Source organism: Eimeria maxima, genomic scaffold (genome assembly GCF_000499605.1).
Source record: "Eimeria maxima Weybridge genomic scaffold, Emw_scaff407, whole genome shotgun sequence".
NCBI classification, from domain to species: Eukaryota; Apicomplexa; class Conoidasida; order Eucoccidiorida; family Eimeriidae; genus Eimeria; species Eimeria maxima.
Window position 1 is genome coordinate 1 of NW_013566486.1, and position 25,767 is coordinate 25,767.

Sequence of the window (25,767 nt, forward strand, 5' to 3'; positions counted from 1 at the left end):
GTTTGTTTGTTTGTTTGTTTGTTTGTTTGTTTGTTTGTTTGTTTGTTTGTTTGTTTGTTTTGTTTGTTTGTTTGTTTGTTTGTGTGTGTGTGTGTGTGTGTGTGTGTGTGTTCGTGTGTGTGTGTATGATTTTATGTATGTATGTATGTATATCTGCATGTGTGGTTTAAATGACCATATAACTACACATACACAAGATGAAAACTGAAGGAACATACGTTTTCATTCTTCGGATGGTGGCATATTGTGGAATTTTTCAGGTGGAATGCCTGCGGGGATGCCTGGAGGAATGCCTGCGGGGATGCCTGGAGGAATGCCTGCGGGGATGCCTGGAGGTATGCCAGGAGGTATGCCAGGAGGTATGCCAGGAGGTATGCCAGGAGGTATGCCAGGAGGTATGCCAGGGGGAATACCTGGGGGTATGGGAGGCTTAGGTACGTTGAAGCTCTTCCAGAGTGCGCATGAAAGAATTTAGTTGCTGCGTATGACGGGGGAGTAAGTTATTTATGTTAATTCTACACCTTATGTCACTTCTACGTCGTTCTTGCAGGAGGATTGCTCGGTTCCATGAACGATCCCGACGTCCGGCAACTATTTTCAAACCCTAAGGCAAGTGTTTCCTTCAGTTTGACGGCGAAGCAATATTTGTAAAGGCGTTTTTTGCTGTATGTTTTGCTGCGTGTTGGTGGAAATATTGCAGATGATGGCAGCTTTCCAGGATATTTTGACGAACCCAGGTAACATACCCAAGTACAAGGACGACCCGGATATTCTAGAAGCTATGTCTAAGCTAAGTCAGAAGTTTGGTGGAGGTATTTCAGGTGGCTTTAACGTTCCACATTAATGCACAAGCAAGTAGCTACACTCTGCTTTACTTGCATATGCTCATCCTAAAGCCCGCGTGAGTGTTCGTTCCTGTATACAACTGTTTCTACTGTTTCAAAGGGAACTGCACACAACCATGCTTCTGCAGTCAAGTTTCTCTTTGAAATGCGTTCGCCCGCCCGAATTGGTGGCTTGACTTGAGTTCACAAGTTTGTGCCACTCAGTTGGGTACATGTTCGCCTGGTAATTGGGACATCGTCTACTGCCATCCACCCAGGCGTTGTCCTTCACCCTGTTCGTATTGTTTATGAGTCGTAGTCACCTAGAGTAGTTGGAGGGTAGAACATACCTGGAATGGAGACCATCCTCTCCAGCCCTCAGCACGAGCAGCAGATTCGGCCCAACGGGGAAGGAACGACCGGGGTCCGCCTGTAGTTTAGGTAATGGAATAGGATATCGACTCATTCAATCAGCTGGTGCCTTACGGTAGGTTGGAGAGTCGAAAACGTATTGGAGTTGGAACAGTGCAAGGCAGGAGGCGCCGAAGTCGAGAACGTAAAGGATGAACCTGAAATTGAACGGTGATGCACTGTCGCGGTTGTGTGGGGGATTTGTATTCGACTCACTCTAGTTGTGTCACGATGTCGGCGAGCCAAAGTTGCTTCAAGAAGAGGAATATTGCAATGTATGTTTACGATAAGCGCCTCCTTTGTTGGAACTTACAAGACGAGTAGATAACAGGATGCTGAACCAGATGAACCCGCTCATGAACAAGATCGCCAGGCCTGGAATTGAAGGTGTGAGATCTTTCCTGGCGGTGTTACTATTCTTGGTATTAATACTTACTCATGCCTAATGCCAGCGTGATACTGAAATGAGTAGGCTTCTTGCAATAGTAGTACAGCAACCCGCCGAGAATGGCCATGGCCAAAGCTCCACCAACCTTAATGAACAAGAGCTTAGGCACAGCGGCAGCGAATTCAAATAGATCGACTTACATCTTGGACAAAAAAGTGGGCGATCAGGGAAAGGAAGCAGTATCCCGAAATCGAAAGAACTCTTGGTTTCGACTTCTCGAACTCGTCACCCTCAATGGGGATGTCCTCAGGGCCGCCCACAAACATCTTGCAAACAGTGTGATGTGTAAGTAGTGGGGGATCCTTAGTGACACAGTCTTAAGGATGCACCAAAATCTGACCAAAATGGGATGGAAAGGAGAAACTTGTAGACAAGATAACACCATTGCTCAAGTAGCTGGCAGTGGCTGTCTGTACACTCAAGCTGCCGTCGGCATGAAGGCTGTTATTAGCAATATTAGTTTTTTTACTCCCTCTAAACATGGCTTGCTTGCTCTAAAGTCCGTTCGAAAAGAGAACTTTCCATTAATTTCGAGTCCGCCCAAACACTCCTGCCGTGGACTTATACAACTCCACACGGGTCACTTCCCCACCATCTGCAATCCTTCCAAGACGAAGTTTACGGAAAGCAGCCCCCATTTAAAAAACAGGAAGCCAAAAGGCTTATATTAATTGGATCTAAAATAGATACAGCAGGATTTTTTCGTGATCACCAGCTCAAATATGAATGCCTTCGCAATCCGCACCGCTCAAAGGCAGCTGCAGCCGGCCGTAGTTTGCCGGAGAGCAGTGCTAAAGGAGACCAGTCCAACAAGCAAAAATATTTAGTTGCGACGTTCCACGGTGGAGATCCGGAAGTACCGTGCACTCCCGAATTTCCGACAGTCTGGTGTTCCTGTTTCAAATGGGCAATCGATTCAGCTGACGATTTGGGGCAACACGACTACTGTATTCAACGCATAGCACAAACCTTCACAATGGAACTTCCCAGTGTTGGTGTGAGCGTTGCAGTCGCTGCTCACGCTCAAAGTGAGGAAATCCTCTTTCATTGGCATTAGGCAGGCAGGGATAGTCGCTCCAGTAACTTGGAATCTGGTGGTGCATAGGAAAATCGGTTCAAAATGGCTTCTCCCGTCAAGCCGGAACCGAAAAAAGAGACAGCTTTCCCGAGACATGGGTCAAGTGCTTGTGAGAAAACCCTCAGGTTTGAGCTGGGTCGTACCAAATCTGCACATGTGCACAGACTAGAAGTTTTGCAGAGTGGTCCACTTGTGCACTGTTCCTAAAAATATTGTTTGAGATGCACTGCAATGCTATGAAAACGCCTCCATTTGTTAGCTTGAATAACAATAACAGGGTGTAGTACCTAATCTGCCAACAACCATGATCCTGTGATGCACATCTTAGCGGCCCTTGCAGTCGAGCATGCTTATAGTAGATGAGCTAATTCTTGGTGCTGTGCTCCACTGATAGTAGATGAGCTAATTCTTGGTGCTGTGCTCCACTGAAGGAAGTTGCATTGCATGCAGCTGTAGAATGCACACCTGATCCAAGATCGGGTTCCGTCAATTTTTCATTATCTTTTTCTCACTGCCGCCGCAAGTGTCCTGTCGTACAATGCGCGTGTAGGGCATTCCACATGCAACAACCTTTACAGTTTGCATTCATCATCAAGAAGGCTGGAGGTCTGTGCATATTCATCAGACTTATTGGATGCAGCATTGTGCCCGTTCCGTACCTTTTGTGACGAGTTTTTTGCAACGTATTATCCATACGGTGAAAGCGTATTACATATCCCGTTGGTGGCATTCTATAAATTTGTTTCTAGTAGGCAGAATGATGCTCTCTCCCACTTGTGCGGCTGCTCTCAGATGCACAAAGAATCTCCTTTGAGCCCCAACAGTGAGCGGCCGAGCGGCCGTACTGTTGGCGTTGCTTCGCGAAAAGACCTTCAGCAACACCGTCATGCGTATTCGGGAGCAACGGATGACTGCCCATTCTTAGTTATCCCGGATTGCGTTGTGAGTTCCTCATGGCCTGTGCGCACCCCGAGGAGTCCTGTACCAACCTGGTTCTGCAGAAGGGACAGTTGGCTTTTTCAATCGTTTCGTCCACAGAAACCGTGAGTGAGGAGTGGCAAATGCAGGTATTTGACAAGGTCATTCAAGGAACCACCTATACTAAGAAAGTAGTTCTGCGGAATCGTGAGAAGGTTGGAAGGCGGTTGCGGCTAGAAGTGGACCCCCAAAGCCCTTTTCGCATTTCCCCCTTGAAGTATCCCGCCGATGAGGCCCTCATACAACCTACCCCTGCTAGGAGCGGAGAGCAGCAAAGGTCTTCGCGCGTCTCAGGCATTGTAGCTACAGGAATGCGAGTTCAGGTAGGCCCCAACACGGTGTGAAATCTTCAGCCGCCGAGCTAGCAGAAGTCCAGCACTGTGCTTGTTCCGTCTGTCTGTACATATATCTTCTTTTCAAACGGATAGAAGGGTCTTATAAGAACAAAGTTCCTGAAGGGCTGATGCGTTTTCTTCTAGCTGCGGTGCGAATTGCTTGTGAAATTTTTGGCATTCACGTTTCACGCGTTGTTCTCTTTAAGCTGTGCAGGTTTGGGTGTCCTTCACGCCAACGCCTGAGACACCGGAGGCTAGGGGTGTGCTGGAGCTGCACACTGAGAAGGGCTCATTCGCAGTGCCTGTAAACCTTTCAGTTACTGCGCTTGCAGGAAAAGCTCAAGCTTTGAATAGCTCCTTCGCGTTACTAGTCCCGTCCCATCAGTTGTAACTGGCAACGTCTAGCAGAGGCCTGAGCCTCCCGCTCTTAGTTCAAATTTCCCAATTGAAAGATCTTTTAGCTCTTTACCAGACGCCATACTAATTCGGAAGCCCAGAAGATTAGCTGCTGGCTCGTGCACTGCATGTTTCCCCTGCACCACAGCATTGCTTCGCCAGGCATGTGCCTAGGGGACAGAGAACAGCAGCGGCTGTTGTGTGCCTGTTGCCGGCTTCCTGCAGGTCGTAGCTCGCAAAGAGCCGCCCCTCTTGGTGTCTCTGCCTCGGTTTCTGAACTTCAAAGCAGTTCGGCCGGGAGAAGTAGCTGTTCTGGAGTGAGACGGCTCCAGTCCATAAAGCTGTCTCCACTACAAAAAACAACATGCAGCAGTCACACCTTATCAGACTTTAGTGCTGCTTACAGCATTATGATCAGGCTGACCTTTTTCGGGTGGAACAACCGTTAGCTCTCTTTTCAGGCGCCTTATGGTTTCCTGTGGCTACTCTTATGGCTCCCTTTGCTTCTTAATGCCTGCGTGGAAGGCCTAACTGCTTCCATCGCCGTTGTGAACAGCCTGCAGAAGCCCACGGCCGTACATGTTGTCCCCTTTGATCAACACTGTTGCTGTCTGGCAACGTAAGTGCAGCTACTGCTGTCCCTGCGGCCTGCAGGCTGCCCCTGAGGAATGGGGGAGGAGAAGCCGTCCTGAGGCCGTTGGTTGTGCCCGCTGACACCCCGCATTGCTCACAATCTGTACCCCTTTCACTTGACACTGGAGGAACGTCAGTGGCTTCCGTAGTAGCCGGAAAAGCATCGGCAGAAGCAGCAGCATCTCCTGCTGGCTACGGGATACATCACAGGCTTGAAGGTGGCGGGGACGAAGCCTTTGAAGCAGTTGCTCAAGTGGTGCTGTTGCCTCGGGGGCACCCAAGTGCTTCTCTTTGGCTGCGCTTCTTCCCACGGCGGCCTGGCCACTTTGTTGCCTCTCTGTTGCTTGTTTCTGCTGGGTCGCCAGGAGAAGAAATCCCCTGCCTTGGTCGGGTTGAACTGAAGGGATTCGCTGAGGGTGCTGCGTTGACCCTAAAGGACTTTTGCGGGGTTCAGTGGCCTGCTGGCTGCCTTCCGGGGTTGTTTGCGGGACTATGCCCTTCTCTAGCGATTGACGCACAATGCGCTGCAGATGCTTTAGTTAGAAGTCGGCTGTTCATGTCTGAAGAAGCAGCGCCAACAGGAGGAACATCGGCAGCAGTAGTAACGCCAACAGAAACACAAACAGGAGCAGCAATAGCAGGAGTCAAAAGGGGCGATTTCAGCTGTCGCTATTTCGATGAAGACATGTTACCGCCTAATGAAATATCCATCATACGAGCAATAACTTATTGGCTCCCACGACGTCTCGACTTCGGTTCTTCTCTGGTACCTCCTCACCAGGGAACATCAGCAGCACCAGCAGAACCAGCAACAATGGCACCAGAAGTACCACCAGCAGTCGTGGGGGTGGCCACCTCTTAGGGTATTTCCGTTGTTGAGCATCTTAGAAAGGACCCAAGGAGAGCTGCGTGTCGCTTCTAATCCACCTCATATGCGCCTTCTTTGCTACGTTACAGCGGGGGGGTCCTCCCATCATCCGCACAGTGACTCTTTGCAACGAAGGGAGACTGCCCATACGCGTCCAGTGGCGCTGCGCTGCAGCAGCAGCAACTGCAACAGCAACTGCAGTCGAAGAGAGTTATACTACTGCGAGCGAGGCTTTTTCGGTGTCCCCGCCTGAGGCCGTCCTGTTAGCCCAAAGCTGTGTTTCCTTCTCCTTCGCCGTCGACCCCCGTCTGCTGTCACCTAGCGCGTCGCCCCTGCCTTGGCCGGGTAGCAGCACTGGCACCAGCAGCAGCAGCTCCAGCAGCAGCAGGGAAGGCATTAGCAAACTGTTTTCGTCTGCATTTTCCCTCTGGGTGCGCAGGTGCTGCCAATTGATCTCAATAGAGGCACACTACTTCTGACATGGACTCCTGCAGTCGCCCCTGATCAATTCGTTTGCCTGTTTATGACTACCTTCCCTTTTTCATCTTTCTCTGCCTTTGTTTTCATGTCTGATTCTGTTTATCTTCGTCTCTGTCTGCGTCGAGTGTGCAGATTGTGGGCATCTCTCGAAGGGCTCTTCTTTCCCCACGTGTGCTGCTGACGCACTTTGAGACTCCCCCATGCACCATCTCAGATGCGCAGCAGCAGCAACACCAACACAACGCCAACAGTGAGACACTGCTACAGTGGTTCCCGCTGCTGTTGCCGCTGCAGCCGGAGCATTCCGCTGCCAAGCAGGCTGAGAGCGAGGATGCGAACTCTCTTAAAGCTGCAGAGAAAACCGATGAAGGGCTGAGAGACTGGCAGCTGCTGCTGCTGCAGCAGCGTGTCACCTTAGAGGCTCCCAAGGTGAGGGTTTACGCGCCCTCTCAGCTGCAGGGAGGCCCCTTTGCTCTGAGGCTGAGGCCTGCTGCAATTCAGACCGTCCCCTTTAGACTGAAGAATGAAGGTGGTTCTCAAATCCGGATGGCTGTACACCGCAACTTGCGTTCCCTTAAAGTGAAATGGCGAAGACCACAAGGCTGCTGCTGTAGCAGCAGGGGCAACAACAGCAACAACAGCAGCAGCAATCCAATCACAGGAGAATACTACAATACAGCTTGGCTTCTCCATGTTGAAGACAACGAAATGGAGGGGCTTGAGGGACAAAAAGACGCGGCAAGCAACTGGCTTGCCAAAATTCTAAACCCTAAACCCTAAACCTTAAACTGGAAACCCTAATCCTTCAACCATAGCAATAAACTATATTGGAGGAATTCACTGACCTTTACCTGTACTTTCTTCTGCAGGTCTTTGGATATGGTCCACAGCCTTTCGGTTTCTTTTCCCTTTGCGCTAAAGGTGGAGGCCTCATTCCTCCACAGACAGACGAGCAGCTGCTGCTGCGGCTGCTGCCGCTTTGCTGTGGCACCATATCTTTTGAGCTGCCTCTCTCTGTCTTCCCTCCTCAACCCGCAGATACCTACCCAAAGTCAGCTGCACCAGAACAACAAGCTGCAACAGCAGCAGGAGGTACTGCAGCAGCTGCTGCAGGAGACGGCAATGAGATAAAAGCAGCAACAGCCACAGCAAAACGGGAAGCAGACGCTGAAGAACAGCTGCGAGTGACCGTGCCGTTCTCTGTGGAGGTGACGGTTCCTACCGTGACTTCGCATTGGCCCCCGCAGCTCAACTTTGGCACAGTGAGGCCCCCTTAAAAACGCTGTTGGTCTTCCATTTCACCTCCTGCAACAGCAGAGGCTGCAGCATCATCAGAGCAAGAATCGAGGATGAGATAGCTTTTAACTGTTTGTATGTGCATCTGCTGCTGCTGGTCTCTGCAGGTGAGGGCGCACAGTCGCACCAGCCGCGGCCTCCTCGTCGTCAACACTTCCCAAGACCCGGCTGTCGTGAGGGTTCGAATCCCAGCAGCAGCAAACAACTGCAGCGCATCCACTGACACTGATCTGCTTCAGGCAGCCAGTGAAAGCACTGCCGCTGCCTTCCCCTGCCATTTGGCCTCTTCTCTGGTGCGCGCCCCTACAGAGGACCCGCCGCGACATGCAGCTGCAGCTGGTGCATCAGCTGCATCGCCACGAACAACGACGACCCTCACGTCTACACCCGTACCTACAACAGCAAAATCCGCCGGTTCTGTTAACAGTACTGAGGGGACCATTACAGAAACGACAGCAACAGCAGCAGCAGCGGCAGCTGTAGCAGGACGTCCTGGTGCGTCTACGGCGGCAGGTGAAGAGTCGGCTATCGGCTTGCCCTCCTGTGTAGGGTGCCTGTGCATTGATGAGTCCCTACGCTCTGCTGAGCCCTTTTTCTGCAACCCACTAAAGGCAGCAGCAGACGCTGCAGCAGCAGCAGCAGAAGCAGCAGCAGCAGCAGCAGGAGCTGCAGCAGCAGCAGCAGCAGACGCTGAGGTGACAGCAGGAAGCCCAATTGCAGCAGCAGAAGGACGAGCTGTTGAAGCCGAAGAGTTCGCTTCAGTGCAACAGCAGCAGCAGTTGGCCCTGCAGAAGCATTTGCTGGAGTGGAAGTTCCAACAAGAGCTAGCAAAACAGCAGCAGCAGCGAGATCTGCTAGAGCCGCAGGTGGTGACAGGCTTGTCGGGGCAGTTGGTCGTGTATCCTTCTCACGCGCTGCTTCCCCCAGGAGGTGCTGCGGTTTTCTTGGTGACACTGAGGGCCTCCCACCCCCAGGCGCTTTGTTCCTTTTTGTTTGTAAGTTTCCCGAAGTGTGCCGCTGCTCTGTAATGTCTGTACAGCGGGCAACCAGTCAGTACTGTCTGTGGATCCCTGATATTACCCAGTACCGTAGACATACACTGCTTCACCACCCAGCAAGGTGTATATACTCCAGATCATCACCCAATGCAATGCAGTTACAGCTAATATCTGCCCAATGCAGTGTATGTACTGGCATCTGCGCATTCAAGGGTAGGCACAGCACGTAGGCTCTACTGAACGGAGTATATGAACATAGAACCACGGGGAAACAGAGAGATATTCAGCGATGAGATGGAGGGGACAACCGCTGAACATCTGCATTGTGCGATGTACTATTGGCAGCTGGAGACTCTTGAGGGAAGCGAGCTTCTCCCCGTTGCTGTTGAGGCCCGCACAGCTCTCCCGCTCTTGCGCCTCAGCAGCCACCACCTGCAGCTGCCGCCGCTCTTCTTACTACAGCCGCGGTTGCTGCACCAAAAGCTGACTCTGTACAATGATGGAGACATTTCAGTCAAAGTCCGCTGGAGCTCGCCTACACCCTTAGGAACTGAGCAAACCCGGCAGCAGCCGGAACAGCAACAGAAGCAGCTGCAGCAGCAGCAGGTCTTGCGGTCGATTGCGCCTGTTTTTGGTGGCAATAGGCAGGGCGGTTTGCTGCTGTCACTGTCTCCTGCCGAATTTGTTCTGTTTTCCCACAGTAGCAGGACAGTGGAGATAACGTGTGTCGGCCTCTGCGTATCTCCGCACTTGGAGGCGAGGGCTTACTGCAGCGGACAGGGTCTGTTGTTGCCACTCCAGGTCTCCTTTGTTGCTGCATGCAGCGGAGCCTCCATCACTTACGCTCTCTTTTCACAGCAGGAACTTAAGACAGCGGAAGCCCTGCTTCTGCAAGCAAAATTCCAGCAGCAGCAAAGCCCGCGCAAACAGCAGGAGCACCCCTCGCAAAGCCCACAGTCTCAGGCACTTAACCTTGTCCAGCAACCGCAGGAACAACAGAACCAAACGGAAGAGCCGCAGCAGCAGCGCGAGCAGCACCACGAATACCAGCATGTGCCGCAGAGCACCCGAAATGAAAACATGCGCGACATTGCCAGGGGCTGTTTGCGTCCGCAGACAGCCAACGCTAAAGCAACATCAGCTGGGTCGGCGGCCGCCCTCAAGGGTGCAGGCATCGGCCACTGGGGTTCCTTACAGCAGCAGGGAAGCGGTGAGAGACATGCGCCAGAGGCAGCTGAAGAACTCAGGACGCAAACAATCGCTGCAGGAGGAGAAAGCGTATTTCTTTATCTCCTTGCTGTCAACAACTCTCCCATACCCGCCTTCCTCCAGCTGCAGGCGTTCACACATGGACAAATGCACCAGAACGACCAGCAGCTGCTTCCGCAGCAGCAGCGCCAGAACCAGCAACTGAAGCACCCCACACACTGGGACGACGGCCGACCCGCTGGCGCCTTCACATGCAATGACTGCAACAGCAGCAACAGGAACAGCAGCAACGGGCGCTGGGAAAGCACGGGGTGCAGCAGCAGCAGCAGCAGGGGGAACCTCTCTGCCTGGATTGATCTCATGGACTCCTGCTCGACCGCGCGCACAGATAGCAGTAGCAGAAGCAGTAGTAGTTGCAGCAGTAGCAGTAGCAACAAGAACAGTAGTAGATGCTGCAGCCGAAGTACTACAAGCAGTAACAGCAGCAGAGCGTTGATGCCATCTCAGACCGCTGAGGCGTTGCTGCTACAGGCAGCTTCTTGTTCTGCTCCTGTTGAGCTGCGGCAGCTCGTACCTGGGGCCTTTGGTGTACAGCGGCCCTCCTTCAAGGCCACATCGGGTGTACGTACACTACATGCAGCAGCAGCGAGGCAACGGAGGCGCAGGCTGCAGCGCACAGCCCCAGGAGGCTTAGTGCTCATTTCCCATCCCGAAAGCCGCTTGCTTTTACAGCAGCATCAAGCAGTGCTCCTGGCTATTGAGATGTTTGCTGCCGTCCCCGCAGATTTTTCTGCTGTCCTGCAGCTGTGCCTCGAGCCTTGCCAACCACAGCTGCAGCACGATTTGCAACAGCTGCAACTGCGTGTTCAGCAGCATTCGCAGCAATACCCACAGCAGGAAGTGGCGATTATTCCGCTGAAAGTGCCGGCGAGGGGTCCGTTGCTGCTGCTACCACCCTTGCAGCAGCGCCTCCGTCCCCGCAGCGGCCTGCCGCCTCTGGTAACCGCCGAAGTGATGCTGCAGCAGCAGAATGTGGTGGCGAGAGAGCAGCAACAGCAACTGCAGCAGAAGCACCTCCAGATCGCAAGCCTCACTTCCTATCGAAAAGGCGGCAGGCTTATCCCCCTTAAGCCTATCTCTTACAAAAAGCATACTCCCGTCCAAGCAGCAGGCACAACGAACGTGCAGCAGCGACAGCAAGAGCTTCTGGTGCAGCAGCAACAAGAGGATGAAGAGCAAAGCGTAATGTTTAAGGTGGAGAATAACACCAACCAGTGGCTGCGAGTTCAATGGCTGCTCTATGACATGGGCCTATGGGAAATTCAGCAGCAGCTGCAGCAGCAACTGCAGCAGGTAGCCACGTTGAAGGACCTCGCTGTTGAGGTGCTGCGTCGCCGAGCAATCGATGCGGCTCGTGAGGCAGTAGCAGCAGAAGCAGCAGCAGAAGCAGCACAAGCAGCAGCAGCAGCCGCTGCTGCTGCTGCTCCCGTGGCGCCCGTTGCAGCGGTGCGGAAGCCACTGAGATCTCAACAAGGAAAAGCCCCTGACACGGCTGCTCTGGCAGCGGCGGCAGCAGCAGCGGCTGCTGTTGCTGCTGAGGAAGCGTCGATGAAGGCTGCAGAGGCTGCGGCTGCTGCTGCGTCTGCTGGTATAGTAGAAGCGATCGACGGGTGGCAGGCATTAGCGGTAGCAGATGCCTCAGCAGCAACCGTAGCTGCACCGGCAGCAACCGTAGCCGCACCAGCAGCAGCCGTAGCCGCAGCAGCAGCAGCAACAGCAACATCTGATTTGAGAGGGGCTGCATCACCTACGGATCCTCAGATGAGAGTCTCAGGCGACCGTCAGAGGTACAAGGATGCGGTAGAAAAAGCAGCCACAGCAAATGCAGGAGTGTCAAAAGAAGCCTCCACTTCTGCAGCAGCAACAACGAGTGCAGACGTAGGATTGCAACCAGCAACAGCAGCTGTTGCTACGAAAGGGAAGACGGAATCGGAAGAATCAGAAGGGCTTACACCGGAGCTGTTAGAGGGAAATGAATCTGGGCTAGTGCCTCCTGAGCACTGCTTGGTTACTGTTGCAACACTTCTCTCCCATGAGGCGAGGCCCGTTGCTGCTGCTGCTGCTGTTCTCGCCTCCCTCCAGCCTCCCGCTGTGCCGGTGTGCCCTCAGCCGCTCTTGCAATCCGCACCTCAGGGTGAAGCAGGCTGCCATACTGCAAACGTCTCCAGCTCTCTTTGTCAGGCAGCTGCTCCTTTTGCTGCTGTTGCCCCTGTCCTTCTTCCTGCTGCTATTCCTGTTGCTACTGCTGTTGCTGCTAACTCGAAGGGAGGGAAGTGTCTCGTGCCTGCTGGAGGTGCAGCGGCCTGCTGGAAAACGGCAGCACCAACGCGGTCTTCCGATGCTTCCTTAGCAGCTGAGCTCTCCGCATATGAGGAGGGCTGCAGCAGCGGGTCCATGCGCGGCAGCACCCACTGCAGTGTTCAGCTGGAGCTGACGCGCAAAGGCTCTCTGGATATACGGCCCACACCATGTGGAGCTGCTGGCAGTGCCGCTGCAGTTGCAAGTGCAGCAGCCTCAGGAGGTGAAGTACTCTTTAGAAGACCACGTGAAACAGCACTTGGAGGAAGGCCAGCAGCGTCCACAGCAGCAGCTCTAAATAGTGCAAGTGTGCCTAAGGAATTTGTCGTCCCCTGTGTAGAACCCTCTCCCTGTCTGATAGCCCCCTACGGCCTCGCAGAGATGTCCTTACGCTGTGGTTGCCTGCTATTGGCTCCAGGCACACACAGACTAAGAGCAGTGGCTCTTGCAGAGCCCGTTCCAGCTGATATAGCACGACGGGAAGCAGCACGATCAGCAGGAGCAGCACGAGCAGCGCCTACCCATGCTGCCCCTGCATCCTGCTTGACTCCACCGTCTCCTCATCAGGGTTCATCTGCGACGGGCATTCGCGAGACTGCTGCAGCTGCAAACAGTGCCTCCCCTGATTCACCTGCTACTGCTTCAGACATTGCTGGTGCTGTGTCAGTCTGCGATGTTGCTGTAGCAGCTCCTGTAGCATGTGCCGCTGTGCCCTTAGTCATAGACTTCAACGTGCGCACGTTGCCCCCCAATTTACGCATGCTGTGGGAGAGGGACCACTCGTCAGCAGCAGCGTCGGACACTGAAGCAGCAGCAGCAGCAGAAGCCAACGAAAAAGGAGAAGCAGCTCCACGCACAGGCGATTTGGGGACCCTTTGGTTTGCTGCCCGAGAGTGCATAAATGACAACGGGAATACTGCGGGAACAGCAGGTTCCGCTCTTGCTGCCACTCCCCTCCGTAAGGAGCTCCTCCTGCAGCCAGCCAGGCACTGCGCCACCGTCCGCTGCGCGGTCTCCGTTACAGGAAATGCTTTCAAACTAGTCAAAGCAGAGCTGCTACAACAGCAGCAGCAGCAGCAACCACAACAACAACAACAACACCAAGAACAGCAACAGCCACAGGAATTGCCCCTAGGCAAGCAGGTGGTACGTCACGCAGTCACCAAAGGTCGTCGGAGCCCCTTTAAAAGTTAATTCGCCTCGCCGAGTAACCTGGTGAATAAGGGGTAGCAGTTTAATATTGTAGGATCATGACATTATTCCCTGGTGCTGCTGCTGTTGCTTGTGTTGCTGCTGGTTCTGCTGTGTCTGATGGATTGTTGCCGCTGCAGGCGGTAACTATTCAGCGGAAGCAGCAGCTGCGGCTGGTGGTGGAGTTTTCGCTTCCGTTTGAGGAGGCAAAACAGGATGGTGAACACAGCCACTGCAGCAAAGTATGCTGCGGTGAGTTATCCGTTACATTTCCAGAAACGGTCCCACCTTCCTGGAGCAACGAAGACGCGGATTTAGCGCGGCTGTTGCTGTCACTGACACGACAGGCAATGCATCAGCTGCAGCACCACCAACTAGTAACAGACAGCGATGAGCCCCTCTGCGAACCGCTCCTCTGCGGCATGCTTCGACTCTTGCGGCCACAAGAAGATCCACGCGCCTTCTTGTCGCTCGGGCTTGCTGCCCTCCGGCAACAGCAGCAACAAGACCAGCAGACGCAGCAACAACAACAACGTCTGCAAGTGAAAGCGCAGCAGGAACAACAGCAAGAAGAACAAACCGAACACTCCAAGCGTTTGCTGCAGCTGTTGCGGTGCGAGAAGCTGGTGCACCGCCTCGATTTATTTTGGCCCGTTGCTTCAGAAGCAGCAGCTGCTGGGCTAGCAGCTCGAGGAGCCGTGGGGCCTTCCACCACTTTTGGTTACTTCGGCAGAAGCGCCTTAGCACGAGCGACACCCCCTGCGCCTGTTGCTGCTTTGGGGGTAGCGAGGTCGGCAACCACTCAGGTTGTGTCTTTAATAGGCGCTTGCAGGAAGACAATAATGCTGCTGTGGGCACCGCCACTGCAATCCGCATCAGCAGCAGAAGAGGCGGTAGAAGTAAAAAGCTTCTGGGCTACATATCGCGATCCCAGAACCCCACTCTTGATCGATTTCGGCACAACACACATCCAGGCACGCAGGCGGCCCTGCAGACTGCTGCAGCTCCGCGCCGTCTCTACGGCCGCTGTGAGTTGGCAACTCAGTGCATGCAGAAGCAGCAGCAGCAAATGGGAGTTCCCCGAAAGTGAACAGAAGCCACCCACTGAAGGAAGCCCAGATCGAGTGCGCGAGGTGTTCTGCTGCTCCCTCCAATCCCTTAGCCCTACACCCGTACACCCAAAGCACCGAACTACGAACAGAAGACGTTGAACTCCAGGGGGAATGGGAGCATACCTCGGGTGTAGGGCGCTGTACGGCTATGCAGGCGTTTGTTTTGACTGAGGAAACGAAAGTGGGCGAGGTCGAGGCATTTGTGTTCTGTCCTTCTGAGGGAACGCTGCCTTGCTTCCTGGCTGCAGATGCGAGCAGCCGCAGCTGTAGCAGCAGACACAGTTGCGAAGCCGGAGCCACCATCCGCATATATTTCGTGTCCGCAAGATACACTGAGTATTTGCTGCTGCAAGGCAGTAGCAATCTGCTTGCTGTTGCTGTTCTGCTTCACTCTGTTTGCATCTGCAGTGCAGCCAACGAAACGATTTTGTTTGCGGCGTTTTATTTGATTGTTTTGCATTGGTGGTATTTTTGCCGTTGGGTCTGTCCATGTCTCTGTGTGCTGCACTTCCTCGTACGGGGCACCGCTGTTCTATCTGTTCAGAGTTTGAGCATTACATCTCTCCTAGCCTTCTTGTTTCCTGTCATTTGCTCCATGTGGCAACTACATTGCTCGTGCATTGTGTCTGTATTTGGGCTCATTTCTGTGTGCGACCCTAGCGTTCGGCGTTCACGGTGCTGCGCTGTTCCCGATGCCTGCCAGCTTCCGTTCATCCCCTTGTTGCTGCGTGTCTGTCGTTGTGTGCCATTAACGCCCAGGCCGCCACACGTAGGCCTCCATTTCTGCCTCTTCCGACTCTCTGCGGACTTCGCACCCCACCAATTCGTGGCTCTGCGGGGAGTTGCTACTACAGACGAGGCATTCGACGTCTCTGCGAACTTGGGCTTCAGCGAGGCCCACTACCCCGTCAACAGCACGCCCTGACACCCACATATGCCCCACCCAACCCTTGACTTACTGCGCAGCAATAAGTCATTACAGCGCCGATGGCCTCTTGTACTTAAATTTGAGACGCTTGCGCGTACATACAAGGCACTTGCTCAAACTAAGCGATCAGCTAAGCTAGTGTGTTTATCAGGGTTTCGCTGGGAGCAACAGCGAGACGTGTGTCTCCGTTTATTGGTCTCTCTTGCAACCCTGCAACTGTGTCCCGTGCTCTGGGACGCTCGACAGTGAGGCGCTCAAAGCTCTCGGAAGCCGCTGGAGCTGCAACGATGGCTGTCCCCAGTTTGTCTTCAGTTTGCTGGTGACTGCTCCTACAGTTTCTGTGGTGAAAGGCGGTCGCCGGATGCATTGCTGCTGAGGACGGCAGCAGGCAGCCCCTCAGAAAGAACTTACGTGAGAAGAGCGTCGCCTCGATTCCAGAAAAGAGGAATGCAGAGGCAATGGAGACTGTCTTGAAAAGCAACAATCCCTGCACGTGCGGTACAGCTGCTGTTGTACTCCATGTCAGGCAGCCCCTGGGCTCAAGTAGACCCCCAACTGCAGCACCTGTGCATAGCCATGTATGTACTTAGGGCCACGCCCCTGCTGCCGCGGTGGGTGCAGGTGCAGCGGGAACACGCAGCAGGTGCCGGTCTGCTAGCAGAAATGTTGCCACAGCAAAATAGCTCCCAGAATGCCCAAAAGAGGTGCTGACCGCTGCGCTGGGGAATGCGGAATTTGGCTCAAGCCCACAAAGTAGCTGTGCGCCCCTTCGATATGGTGCGGCTGCCCTGAGGGTTTCGTTGGGGGCCTTTGTAACCTCAGAACGCAACGAGACACCATATAGCCAACGCACCGCTCCTGCGGTCTCTAAGAAGTAGTGGTTGCCAGCCCAAAGAGGCCCTACCGGGAGAGGGATCCGTAGTGGGCCTGAAGAGCGCTAGAAACCTAAGGTACTCAAATATAACCTGTTGCCCGTCCCTTTACACTACAAAGGAGGCAGCAAAACCTGCTGCAGATGCTTCAAAAACCAAACGCCCGTGTTGGCCCAGAAATCCGCGTCCGCCGCCGGGCCGTCCAGGCTGTGGTTGTCTTCCGGGTACCACAGCAACTTGTTTTTCTTCCCTGCAGCAGCACCATCGAAAACGTGCAGAGAGCCCTTATAGCGCATAGAACATAAGCTTACCTGTACATGGAGTAGTGCTTTTGAGAAGGCGACGTTAGCGAGACAGACCCTGGGCATTGAGTAGCCGCCAGAAGAGAAGCCCTTGCGAAGGAGGCACCTGCGGAAGTCAACAAACAAACAAGCACTTCTCAAGGCAGAATAGAGCACACAGAACCCTGTGGCCTCACAGGAAAAACGCTGAACTGTTGGGCGGGCTAGGCGTTCATTCCCTTGTTGCAGCAGCAGCTGCTGCTGGACGGCCGCTCGCTGCTGCACCAGCAAAGGCCAGTGGTCTGCTACTGCTGCAGCAGAACCTCTTGCTGCTGCAGCAAAAGAAACTGCTGCTGGTACAGCACACGCATATGCTACTCCTACAGCGGCGGGACAGCCGAGAGCTCACGCGCTGGTCTTTACCGCCAACGGCAAGGAGGAGAGGCGTCTGTACAGCACTGACGAACTCCGTCGGAGATAGCCGCTGCATTTGCTGCAGAGACGCCTCAGAGGGTGTCTTTGAGAAGGCAAAATCTTCTCCACACGACACCGGGAACACGAAATCTGATCGCATCGAACAATACACGAAACGCTGGCAGTCGGCGACGGAAAACGAGGGAGGCGGGGAACCGAAACAGATAGGCACAGAAGGGGAGAGACAGAATGAGAGAGAGAGAAAGCGAGCGAGAGACAGACACACAGACAAAGAAACCGGGCGGGCGGATATGGGGAAAAATGTGTAACCAGACAGTAAAAGCGGGGTAGAAAGGCATCGGTACTGAGAAGCTGACAGCGAGTCACAGACACAGCTGGAGTTAGATATCGACAAACTCCAGCTGCAACAAAACAGAGCGCTGGCAGATAGCGCCAGAAACAAACGATGCGAGGGCCAGACAGAAAAAAGAGAGAGGGCAGGACGAAGCAACACGACGTATCAAATTGGAATCGCCTCCCGATCTCCCCTGGACCGAACTCCCAAAGCGGCAGCATGCGGTGCAGTTGCTGGGGCATAAAACCCCAACACTCCTTTATTTTGAAATAGAGGGACGGAGGAAGCAGCATGCAGAGACACGAGAGAGAGAGACAATGGGGGGACTGTGGGGAACTAAGACACTGAAGTAAGGACACGAAATGCAGCACAGGAGAATTGAGTAAGCAGACATAGGGGAGACAACCACTGCTGCCACTGCCGCTCCTGGTGCCTTCAAGAACACCTGGAATATCAGAGGTGGAGTACATTCCCGGGATGTAGGTCACAGGGTTGCGGGCGGAGGCGGCGCAGAAGAGGGAGGGATACTGCAAGGGCCGCAACAGGAGAAAAGGCAGGTTAACAGAGTGAAGCAACGCAATGAAAGTCGCAAAATGGTTATCAAGCAACAGCAAAACAAGCGCCCCGGAAGAATCATAGAACAAATACAAACCGAAAAAATCCAATCCGGTTCGCAGATCCCAAAAGAACTAGACAAACACCCTTGCGCACCCTGTGCCCACTGCGAAGCAACGCTGTGTTGCAATTTGGGAGCAAACCCCTTGACCATAAACTCTATCACCCGCACGCACAGCAGGGAGCGTGCAGATAGTAGCCAGGCCACAGATACATGTATGCTCAACCCCTCTCACCTGCCCAATGAGGTGGCAGCAGAGGAAGCCTCCGTGTGAACCTCCAGCAGCAACGCAGCGAGTAGGGTCGTATCCGAATCTGAGCCTCAAAAAGCAGATATGTGCGGCACCTCCGCTTGGATGTTTGTTTAAGTGGATAAGGGACGGCATCTCTCTACTCAACGCAGGCTGCCTCTCTCTTCACTCTTCACTCTGCTCAATCAGGCACACGAAAAACTGCAGAAGTGGCACTCGCTGCTTATTAAGCAATTCCAGTCCCTGTCCCTTGACACTCCCTCGCGAGCTTGGGAGACACACAAATTTCACCATGATCAACGCCAGAGAAGAGGAATGCATGAAATAGAAGGCGTGGTCTCGCCACCGCTGGGTTCTGCACCTGTCAATTACATGCTGTACAATCTCCGCCACGTCATCAACGTCTTGTCGACCTGCCCGCCCTGCAATACCAGCAGCAAAAGCAGTGAGTAGCTCTTCCTAACTATTCGAAGGCAATTTCTTGAGCTAATAGGTTGCGTATTGGGGACCGTGCAGCTGAAGAAATAGTCGGGAAGCGAACGCTCCTTTTCCTCAAGTCTTGGAGGGCCCTGACAAAACCGAAATGCCTTATACCCTTTAGTGCCCCTTTTGACGTGAAGGGCAACTGACACAGTTGCAACGATGCTGTGAATCTAAAACCCTAAACTCTAAACTTATAAGCAGGAAGGGGGCTGCACAAAGACCGCGACGGACCGTGCACCGATAGCAACTCCTCCTGGCCGAACCCCGCAGAACCTCGGTAGTTAACCGCCAGCACGTCGAAGCCCAAGGTTGTAAGAAAGAGAACGTCCCGGCTGTACGTACAGCTCGCGCAAGAATGGGGGCCCCCATGGATAAGCACCGCAAGGCTCGGGTCCGCTGGGCCCTTGGGGGGCTTCCCGAGGCGGATCAGCCAGTGACGTTGAGCTTCCAAGTGATATAGCGACAGAGTCGCCATATGGAGCTGCAGCTTCTTCACGCCCTGCCAAGTCACACACACCCGCAACACAGGTCCAAGCATATTTACAGGTTCGGGGGCATATAAGCTATCGAGTTCCCCTTAGCCTGAGTATGTGTGATATGATGGCATCCATTGTGGCATCCGGCCTGCTGCTGCTGCTGCCGCTTGTACTGAATGCGTCTCCTGACTGTAGCGTTGCCCCAAAGCGAACACAGAAATTCTCGAACAGTACGTCACGCGAGAATGACCCCAACAATTCGCCCCAGGAAGCAGTAAGCAGCAGCTGCAGCTGCTGCTGTTGCTGCTGGCCCCTCACTCCATTAAAGGCCCCCTCCGGCCCCCCTCTCAGGGAGAAAGCATCAACGAGTTCGGCGATGAGGGGAGGTCCTGTGGGGTCGGTTTGGTCTTGTGGTTCGTCCAGCACTGTCTGATCTTTTATCTTAGCAACGACCAACACGGGTGCATGTACTGGGCTGCTTGCCTGGACAAGCAGCCAGAGTCCCCAACTATCTCGTAGCAGCACGTCTCCTACTGCTGCTGCTGCTGCTGCTACCTTTACGTCTGCAGGCGTATTGGGGCCGTTGACGCATTCAAACTGCACCCGCCTCACTCCCAGGCCGGTAGCTGCAGCATAGCGCCCCACAGCCGTGTTCCCCCACCCCCGAGTCCCTCAAAAAGGATTCGACCCTGAGCTCCAGGAGCTCACCTGCCCTGTAGGAGCCCCCAGCAGCTTGGTAGCTATAAAAAGGATGCAGTTGTTCAGCAGTGGCTTGTGAGGCGGAGGATATCAGCTGCAGGGCAGAATGGGGTTATTACCTTCAGTGCCTGTACAGACCGCAACGACTGCCTGGCGGCAACCAATGAGAGTGTTTGCCAGAAGGAACCCACGGCTCCTCCAGGGGGGAAGCTGGTAACAGGCGAGGCCCTGGAAGGTGCGCAGTTGAGGGGTTCTTGGTAGCCCGCCCCCCCGCAAGGGCCCCGCCACGCAAATACAGTTTCCCAGAGAAGACAGGAGGGACCCCTCCTCGTGCTGTCCTGTAAAGTTCAATTTCTCCTTGGCTTGCAGCTGCTGTGCACGGGGGCCATCATGGAGGCACGGACTGACACTGACAACTGTTCGGCGACCTGTCACGACCCATGGGGCCCTCACGCCATCCCGCGCCAGCGTTGCAACACGGAGGCGGGCGTTTCCGAAATGGGGCCTCGTCTCCTACACAGTTTACGCCCAGCGCATAGCGAGATTTCTTTGCGAACAAAGCCCTCAAGCTGGGGAGTGTCTAAGATGCATATTGCTAGGATTTGGCGCGCCTAAGGAAAAGGAACAGCAGGGACCTCTGCTTTACTTGAGGGTCATCTGCCAGCGCCAAGTAGGCGACTTCAAAGCTCAGCAGCGGCCCCTGCAACGCCGCAGCGGACTCGCAAACTCGTGGGTTCCAAGCAGCCCAGTCCTCGTCCCCGGAGACGCGCACCCACGACGCCTGCAAGGGCTTCTGCTGGCCATTTTCTTGAGGGCCGATGTTGCGCAGGGCTCCACCAACACCCCCCACTGGGAATGAGGCCAAGAACACAGCAGAGCGCCTGTTTACGCAGAACCTCAAACCCAGTCTGAGACAGCAAACACCCATACCCAAAGCCCTACAACCTACACACTGAACACAAACCCCCAAATCCCTCCTACCCCAAACACTAAACAATTGATCCCGAAGCCAATACACCCTCGAAGCCGCAGCACCACGCCAGCGACACCCAGGCAGGCGGAGGTCGCCGGCAAATACGTACCTGTATGGTTCAGGCGGCAGCTCCGTGCAGATGATGCCAGACCCATCAGGCACAAAAGAAGCCTACAGAGCCGAAGATGGAAACCCCAGACCCTATTTCTGCCTCTCTTAACCCCAAACGAAAACAAGCCCGTGAACCCCTGGAATCCCTAAACTGTATGCCGGCACTTCCCAGGGAGAAGACAAACCTGTGCGCAGCTAATTCCACTCTGTCGGTGCAGCAGGGGGGCCAAGGTAGGCGGGGAGATGCTGCCGACGATCACCACTCCTCGAGAGTGCTGCGCCAGCTGCTCACCCCAGGTCTCCTTGTAACAGAATTTATCTAAAGGGGAGCCAGCTTCTTTCTGAGGCACCTCCGCTATGTACAAAAGCCTACAGAGCAACACCGGCATCAGCCTCCAGTAGCTTGCTGATGTGTGGGGCTACAGTGCGACCATGCATGCCTGTTAGCGCAGCTGCAGTTCTTTCGGGTCTGCCGAGGTCTGCTGCTGCATGCAGCACCAAACCGCAACTTAACCGTCGAAAGCAGCTTGAGGCTAGTAAGGACTTACAGATTTTCATCTTGGGGGCAGAAGGAGCCGCCCCCATAGGGACTCAACCAAGGAATTCCGTGGGGCGCAAGCAGACACAACGCGCAGCCCAGAGATCGGCTGCCTGCTGCTCCCCACACCTCCAGCCGGTGCAGAGGCGAGGTCGACGCAGAGGTGCACAGACTCTTCGCTTCAGGGGGGACAGATGTTACCTGCGCCACGAGCCCGCCTGCGCGACAACCGACAAACCCTAAACCCGACACCCTAAATTCGCAGTCCTGAACCCAACGGTCTTGCTCCGAAAACCACGAGCAGAAGTATCGTTTGCATGGAGCACATCAACCGCTCAACTGCATATGGCTAGCATGATCAGGGTCTAGAGAGTGCAGCGGCCGCGCCTGAGGGGGAGTAAAACTCCAAGGAAGGCTGGGATTCGACAGGCGTCGCAGTAGGCGGTAGTCTGGTGAAGGGGGTGAAGGATATCAAAACCTTCTTCTTTTTGTCTAAAACGCGCTGCACAGACACCCCCACAACTTCCAGAGGAGTAGAGCATCCGAAGAAGTAGCGGCGAAGGAGGCTGCAGCAATATCTCGAGCAGCTCTGCTGATGCCCATTGCGCCAGTAACAGCAGGTGCAGAAGCAGCTCACTGCAGCAGCAGATATTCGGTAGCAGTAATAGCATCCGCTGCTCTTTTCTCATCCGTCTGCGTGTGTGTGTGTGTGTGTGTGTGTTTGTTTGTTTGTTTGTTTGTTTGTTTGTGTTTGTTTGTTTACTTGATTGTTGACTTGCTTGCTTATTTGTCTGTGTGTTTGATTGCTTGTTTGTTTGTCCTTGTGTTTGTGTTGGTCTGTACACTGCCGGTCCTCACCTGTGTGCCGGTGCAGCGAATAAGAACGGGAGTGCCCTCAGGGCCCTTAGCAAACATCTGGGCTACGGATATATCTATAGCGTTGGCGCTACAAATATGCAGCCGCCGCTGCACTTCTTCCTGATCGCATGCCGGCCTCAAAACGCGCAAGCCCAAAACCCTCAGCCATGTTGCAGATAACCGCTTCCCTTAATACACCCAGGCACCCTTAGATTGCGCATATCCGAACAACTGCTAAAAAAAAATCGAGAGCCTGCTCCTCAAAGAACTTCCGTCACAGCTGCACTACCAGCAGCCAATTGCTTACTTCCATGCCACCTGCAGTGCTGGCCGTAGCTGTCACGTTTGGCAGCTCTTGCTGCCGCCCATTTTGTTGGTGCAACTGCGGCTGCTGCAATTCATGCTGCGTTTGCGGTTGTTGCACTTGCTCGCATCGCTGCCGTTGTTCCTGCTGCTGCTGCGTCTCTTTGTTGTGCTGCTTGCCGTGGCGCCTCCTTCCAGGCATTTTCACTTCTGTGCCTTCAGCCGGCGGCTGTCTTGAATGCTTCAGAATTTCTCTGCGTTGTGCCGCCAGAAGAAGCGCGTCACCTTGTAGAGTCCCTTGCAATTTACTCTACGGGCTACAGGCAAAAAATACGCTTCTTATTAGGAGAATTAGAACAGAGGACACACAACATTTATGTTGTGCGTCCTTGTGACTCCAAGTAGTGGGTAAAACTGGGGGTCTGCAGTACTCCCTTGGCTAGGACTGCGTATGTTAACACGCCTAGCTAAAGTGGGCACCTGAATTGTTATGAGCTGAAACCCGATTCCTACCCCTAAGATAACCTTAGTCGTGTTTATGAACTAACTACACAAAATCAGTTTACATATATTAGGAAAGGGAAATCCCAAACAGATCTGACCCCTGACCCCACTCTAGCGGGTCAGTGTCTTGGCCACGCTTGCCAAACCCAGACCTCGACCAGCTGCACGGCAGTTGCCCTAAGGCTATAATTTCATCATAAAGTGAGGTCCTTCCTAGCAGGTATTATCGAATTCGCTGCTGTTTCTTGTTACTGGCCCCTAGAGGCACTATAGGGGACTTTTTGTAGTGATCGTGCACTAAAACTATATCCATAAACCCCCTCTCCCCCCACCCCACCCCGGCTCCCGTCCAGCTTATGCTTGCTTGGTAGATTTGAGTTGTTACCATATCTTCGGGCCCCTATCATCCTTCTACCTGCCAAAGTTGCGCCTGTTTGGGCTGTTAAACTACCAAGAGCTAGTGCAGTAGGCTATATCATTGCCTAGCAGGCCTCCGTCTGGGAGGGATCTCCTGCCGTATATTACAGTGGTTCGCGCCTCAGTTTGTGCTCCACGGATGCGTACTACTCTGCATATCTCACTCCTCTGTCTTGCCCCACACCTGACGTCCCGGATGCATCAATTGACATCTACGGTTGTCCTGTTTTCTGCTCAGATGTGCTCTTTTCTGGCTTGATGGCACCTATTCCCATAGGTCGGCTCTCCTCTGGGGTTGGGAACTAATGCGTTTTGCAGCGTTGGCGCCTTGAATGCACAAAGTTTCTTTTGCCTCCTCGAAGGCTTCGTCAAATCCTTGAGCTTTATCGTTGACAGAGCTGTCGTTGCTGTGGCTTTCATGTTTCCCCGCGTCAATGGTGGCCGTCCTCCCCGTTAGCTGGCTCCGGTGATGCAGCCACTAGCTGCATCTTCGTTTCCATGCATCTCATCTAGTTGTGGCTGCAGCAGCGGCAGTTGCTGCGGCCAGCGGTCAACGACTCCGGCGTTTTCAAGCGGGTTGCAGGGCTGCGAAAAGGGACAGGAATCCATTGTGTATTTCTTAGGGTCCCCCAATGCCTCTACTGAGACTCAATGAGCCACCCTCTTTTGTTGCTGCAGTAGCAGCATGAGCGCCACCACCTCCTCCCTCCACGCAGCCGTCTTCCCCGCATTTCTGATGTCTCCACCGTCTTGTTCGTTTGCTTCCATTGACGCCCAATGAGGCTACCGTCTCCTATGCCAAATGGGCTTTTCGGCTAGGCGACATTCGGCGTTGCTCAGCAGCGCAGGGAGCATCATCCCACTCATCTAGAAGTGCCGCTACGTCTTGCAATGAAGTGTCCAGGGGGGGGGGCATCCTGGCCCTTGCCTTCTGTTGTTGGAGTCACTTCTCTTCCTGCCGCCTGCGTCTTCATCTCTCCAGACCCCCTCAGCTGGGAGAGCTGACCATCCCTTCTCCTGCGTCTTTGCAGCTGCAAATCTGTTGTCTTGTGCACTCCCTGTTGCATGGGAGGCCTCCTCCTGGTGCATCTGCTGCTCGTGATGCCTGCCCTCTGCTACGAGGCTCGGTTGAATCCATAGCCATGCCATCTCCCCAGTGTCTTGGCCTGCTTTGCTGCTGCCGTCTGCAGCAGCAGCAGTGTTTTCCTGTCGCTCCCCTTCACTTTCTGCCCCTTCTTGAGCTTCCGACGCACCCTCCATGCCGTTTTCCTCCTCCTTGTTTTTACCACCAGCCACTTCTTCAAGCTTCAGGCAATCTCCCCACCTATCTGTGGCCCCTTCTCCTGTAGCCTTCTGCAGCTGCTCATGCTCCCCATCGCTCGCTCCACCTGAAGGCCCGTTGCTAGCCTCCCCTATTGCGCTTCACGCCCTGTCAAAAGTGCCTCCAGCGTGCATTACCGCCCCAATGTCTCCACCCCAGCACCATCTGTTGATACTGCGGAGCTTGCTGCGTTTCTATCCCATCACCTTCGGAGGAAGTTGCCTCCAACGTAACAATTTACGGACTTTCCCCCACTCCTAACCTCGCTCTCTAGACCCCTAGGTACCGCCCGCCACTTCCGCGGCCCTGATTATGTTGGTGTCCCTCGCTTTGGCCTCGAACATGGCCATCGTGGGTTCATAGTAGCTCACAACGGCGTTTGTTTCCCATGCGCAGAACCGTGTTTTCCCATGTTGTCACGAGGAGAATATCGGTCCCCAGCTCAGCGCGATGTAGAACTACAATCCCCTTATACCTAACCGCTATACGTCGCTCTACTACCGCAGCGAATCGTTCCCTGTACTGTGTGTGATTCCCCGTCCAACGCACCTTAGCCAGCTTTACTAACACTTGGCGCGTGGATGTTTGCCTTTAAAACTTTTTACGCCCCCGTTGTTTGGTCGTTTCCCAATCCCTAAGGTGGACTCCGTTGTAAGTTGGTCCAGCATATCAGTGGAGGGCCTGCATTATAACTGATAACCTCACCTCCCCATTGCGTCCGCTCTAATCCAATTCTGGGGGAACCACGCTAGA

General features: G+C 54.0%; 5 protein-coding genes across 5 annotated transcripts; 2 read left to right on the forward strand and 3 right to left on the reverse strand.

The window, feature by feature from the left end:
• Positions 1-260: 260 nt before the first annotated feature.
• EMWEY_00031820 (hypothetical protein) lies at positions 261-844 on the forward strand (the record flags this gene model as incomplete). The annotated part of the gene is made up of 2 exons (XM_013481750.1): positions 261-419; positions 701-844. Coding segments are annotated over 2 exons (303 nt in total), but the record flags the coding sequence as incomplete, so codon positions are not given.
• Positions 845-1,084: 240 nt separating this feature from the next.
• EMWEY_00031830 (hypothetical protein, conserved) lies at positions 1,085-1,949 on the reverse strand (the record flags this gene model as incomplete). Its single annotated transcript, XM_013481751.1, has 7 exons — positions 1,085-1,117; positions 1,175-1,254; positions 1,311-1,393; positions 1,452-1,486; positions 1,549-1,610; positions 1,672-1,768; positions 1,824-1,949. The coding sequence occupies 7 exons, from the start codon at positions 1,947-1,949 to the stop codon at positions 1,085-1,087; spliced, it is 516 nt and encodes a 171-aa protein (XP_013337205.1).
• Positions 1,950-3,714: 1,765 nt separating this feature from the next.
• Positions 3,715-15,540, forward strand: EMWEY_00031840 (hypothetical protein, conserved; the record flags this gene model as incomplete). The annotated part of the gene is made up of 12 exons (XM_013481752.1): positions 3,715-4,062; positions 4,289-4,378; positions 4,696-4,787; positions 5,125-5,869; positions 5,992-6,402; positions 6,584-6,880; positions 7,342-7,713; positions 7,855-8,742; positions 9,091-13,458; positions 13,644-14,627; positions 14,770-14,933; positions 15,375-15,540. 12 exons carry the CDS (start codon positions 3,715-3,717, stop codon positions 15,538-15,540), a joined length of 8,925 nt encoding a protein of 2,974 aa, XP_013337206.1.
• Positions 15,541-16,528: 988 nt separating this feature from the next.
• EMWEY_00031850 (acylamino-acid-releasing enzyme, putative) lies at positions 16,529-22,974 on the reverse strand (the record flags this gene model as incomplete). The annotated part of the gene is made up of 13 exons (XM_013481753.1): positions 16,529-16,665; positions 16,775-16,823; positions 17,106-17,260; positions 18,177-18,239; positions 19,046-19,313; positions 19,504-19,916; positions 20,109-20,502; positions 20,636-20,897; positions 21,072-21,133; positions 21,334-21,442; positions 21,813-21,829; positions 22,470-22,589; positions 22,777-22,974. 13 exons carry the CDS (start codon positions 22,972-22,974, stop codon positions 16,529-16,531), a joined length of 2,247 nt encoding a protein of 748 aa, XP_013337207.1.
• Positions 22,975-24,572: 1,598 nt separating this feature from the next.
• EMWEY_00031860 (hypothetical protein) lies at positions 24,573-25,364 on the reverse strand (the record flags this gene model as incomplete). Its single annotated transcript, XM_013481754.1, has 2 exons — positions 24,573-25,105; positions 25,301-25,364. The coding sequence occupies 2 exons, from the start codon at positions 25,362-25,364 to the stop codon at positions 24,573-24,575; spliced, it is 597 nt and encodes a 198-aa protein (XP_013337208.1).
• Positions 25,365-25,767: the final 403 nt, after the last annotated feature.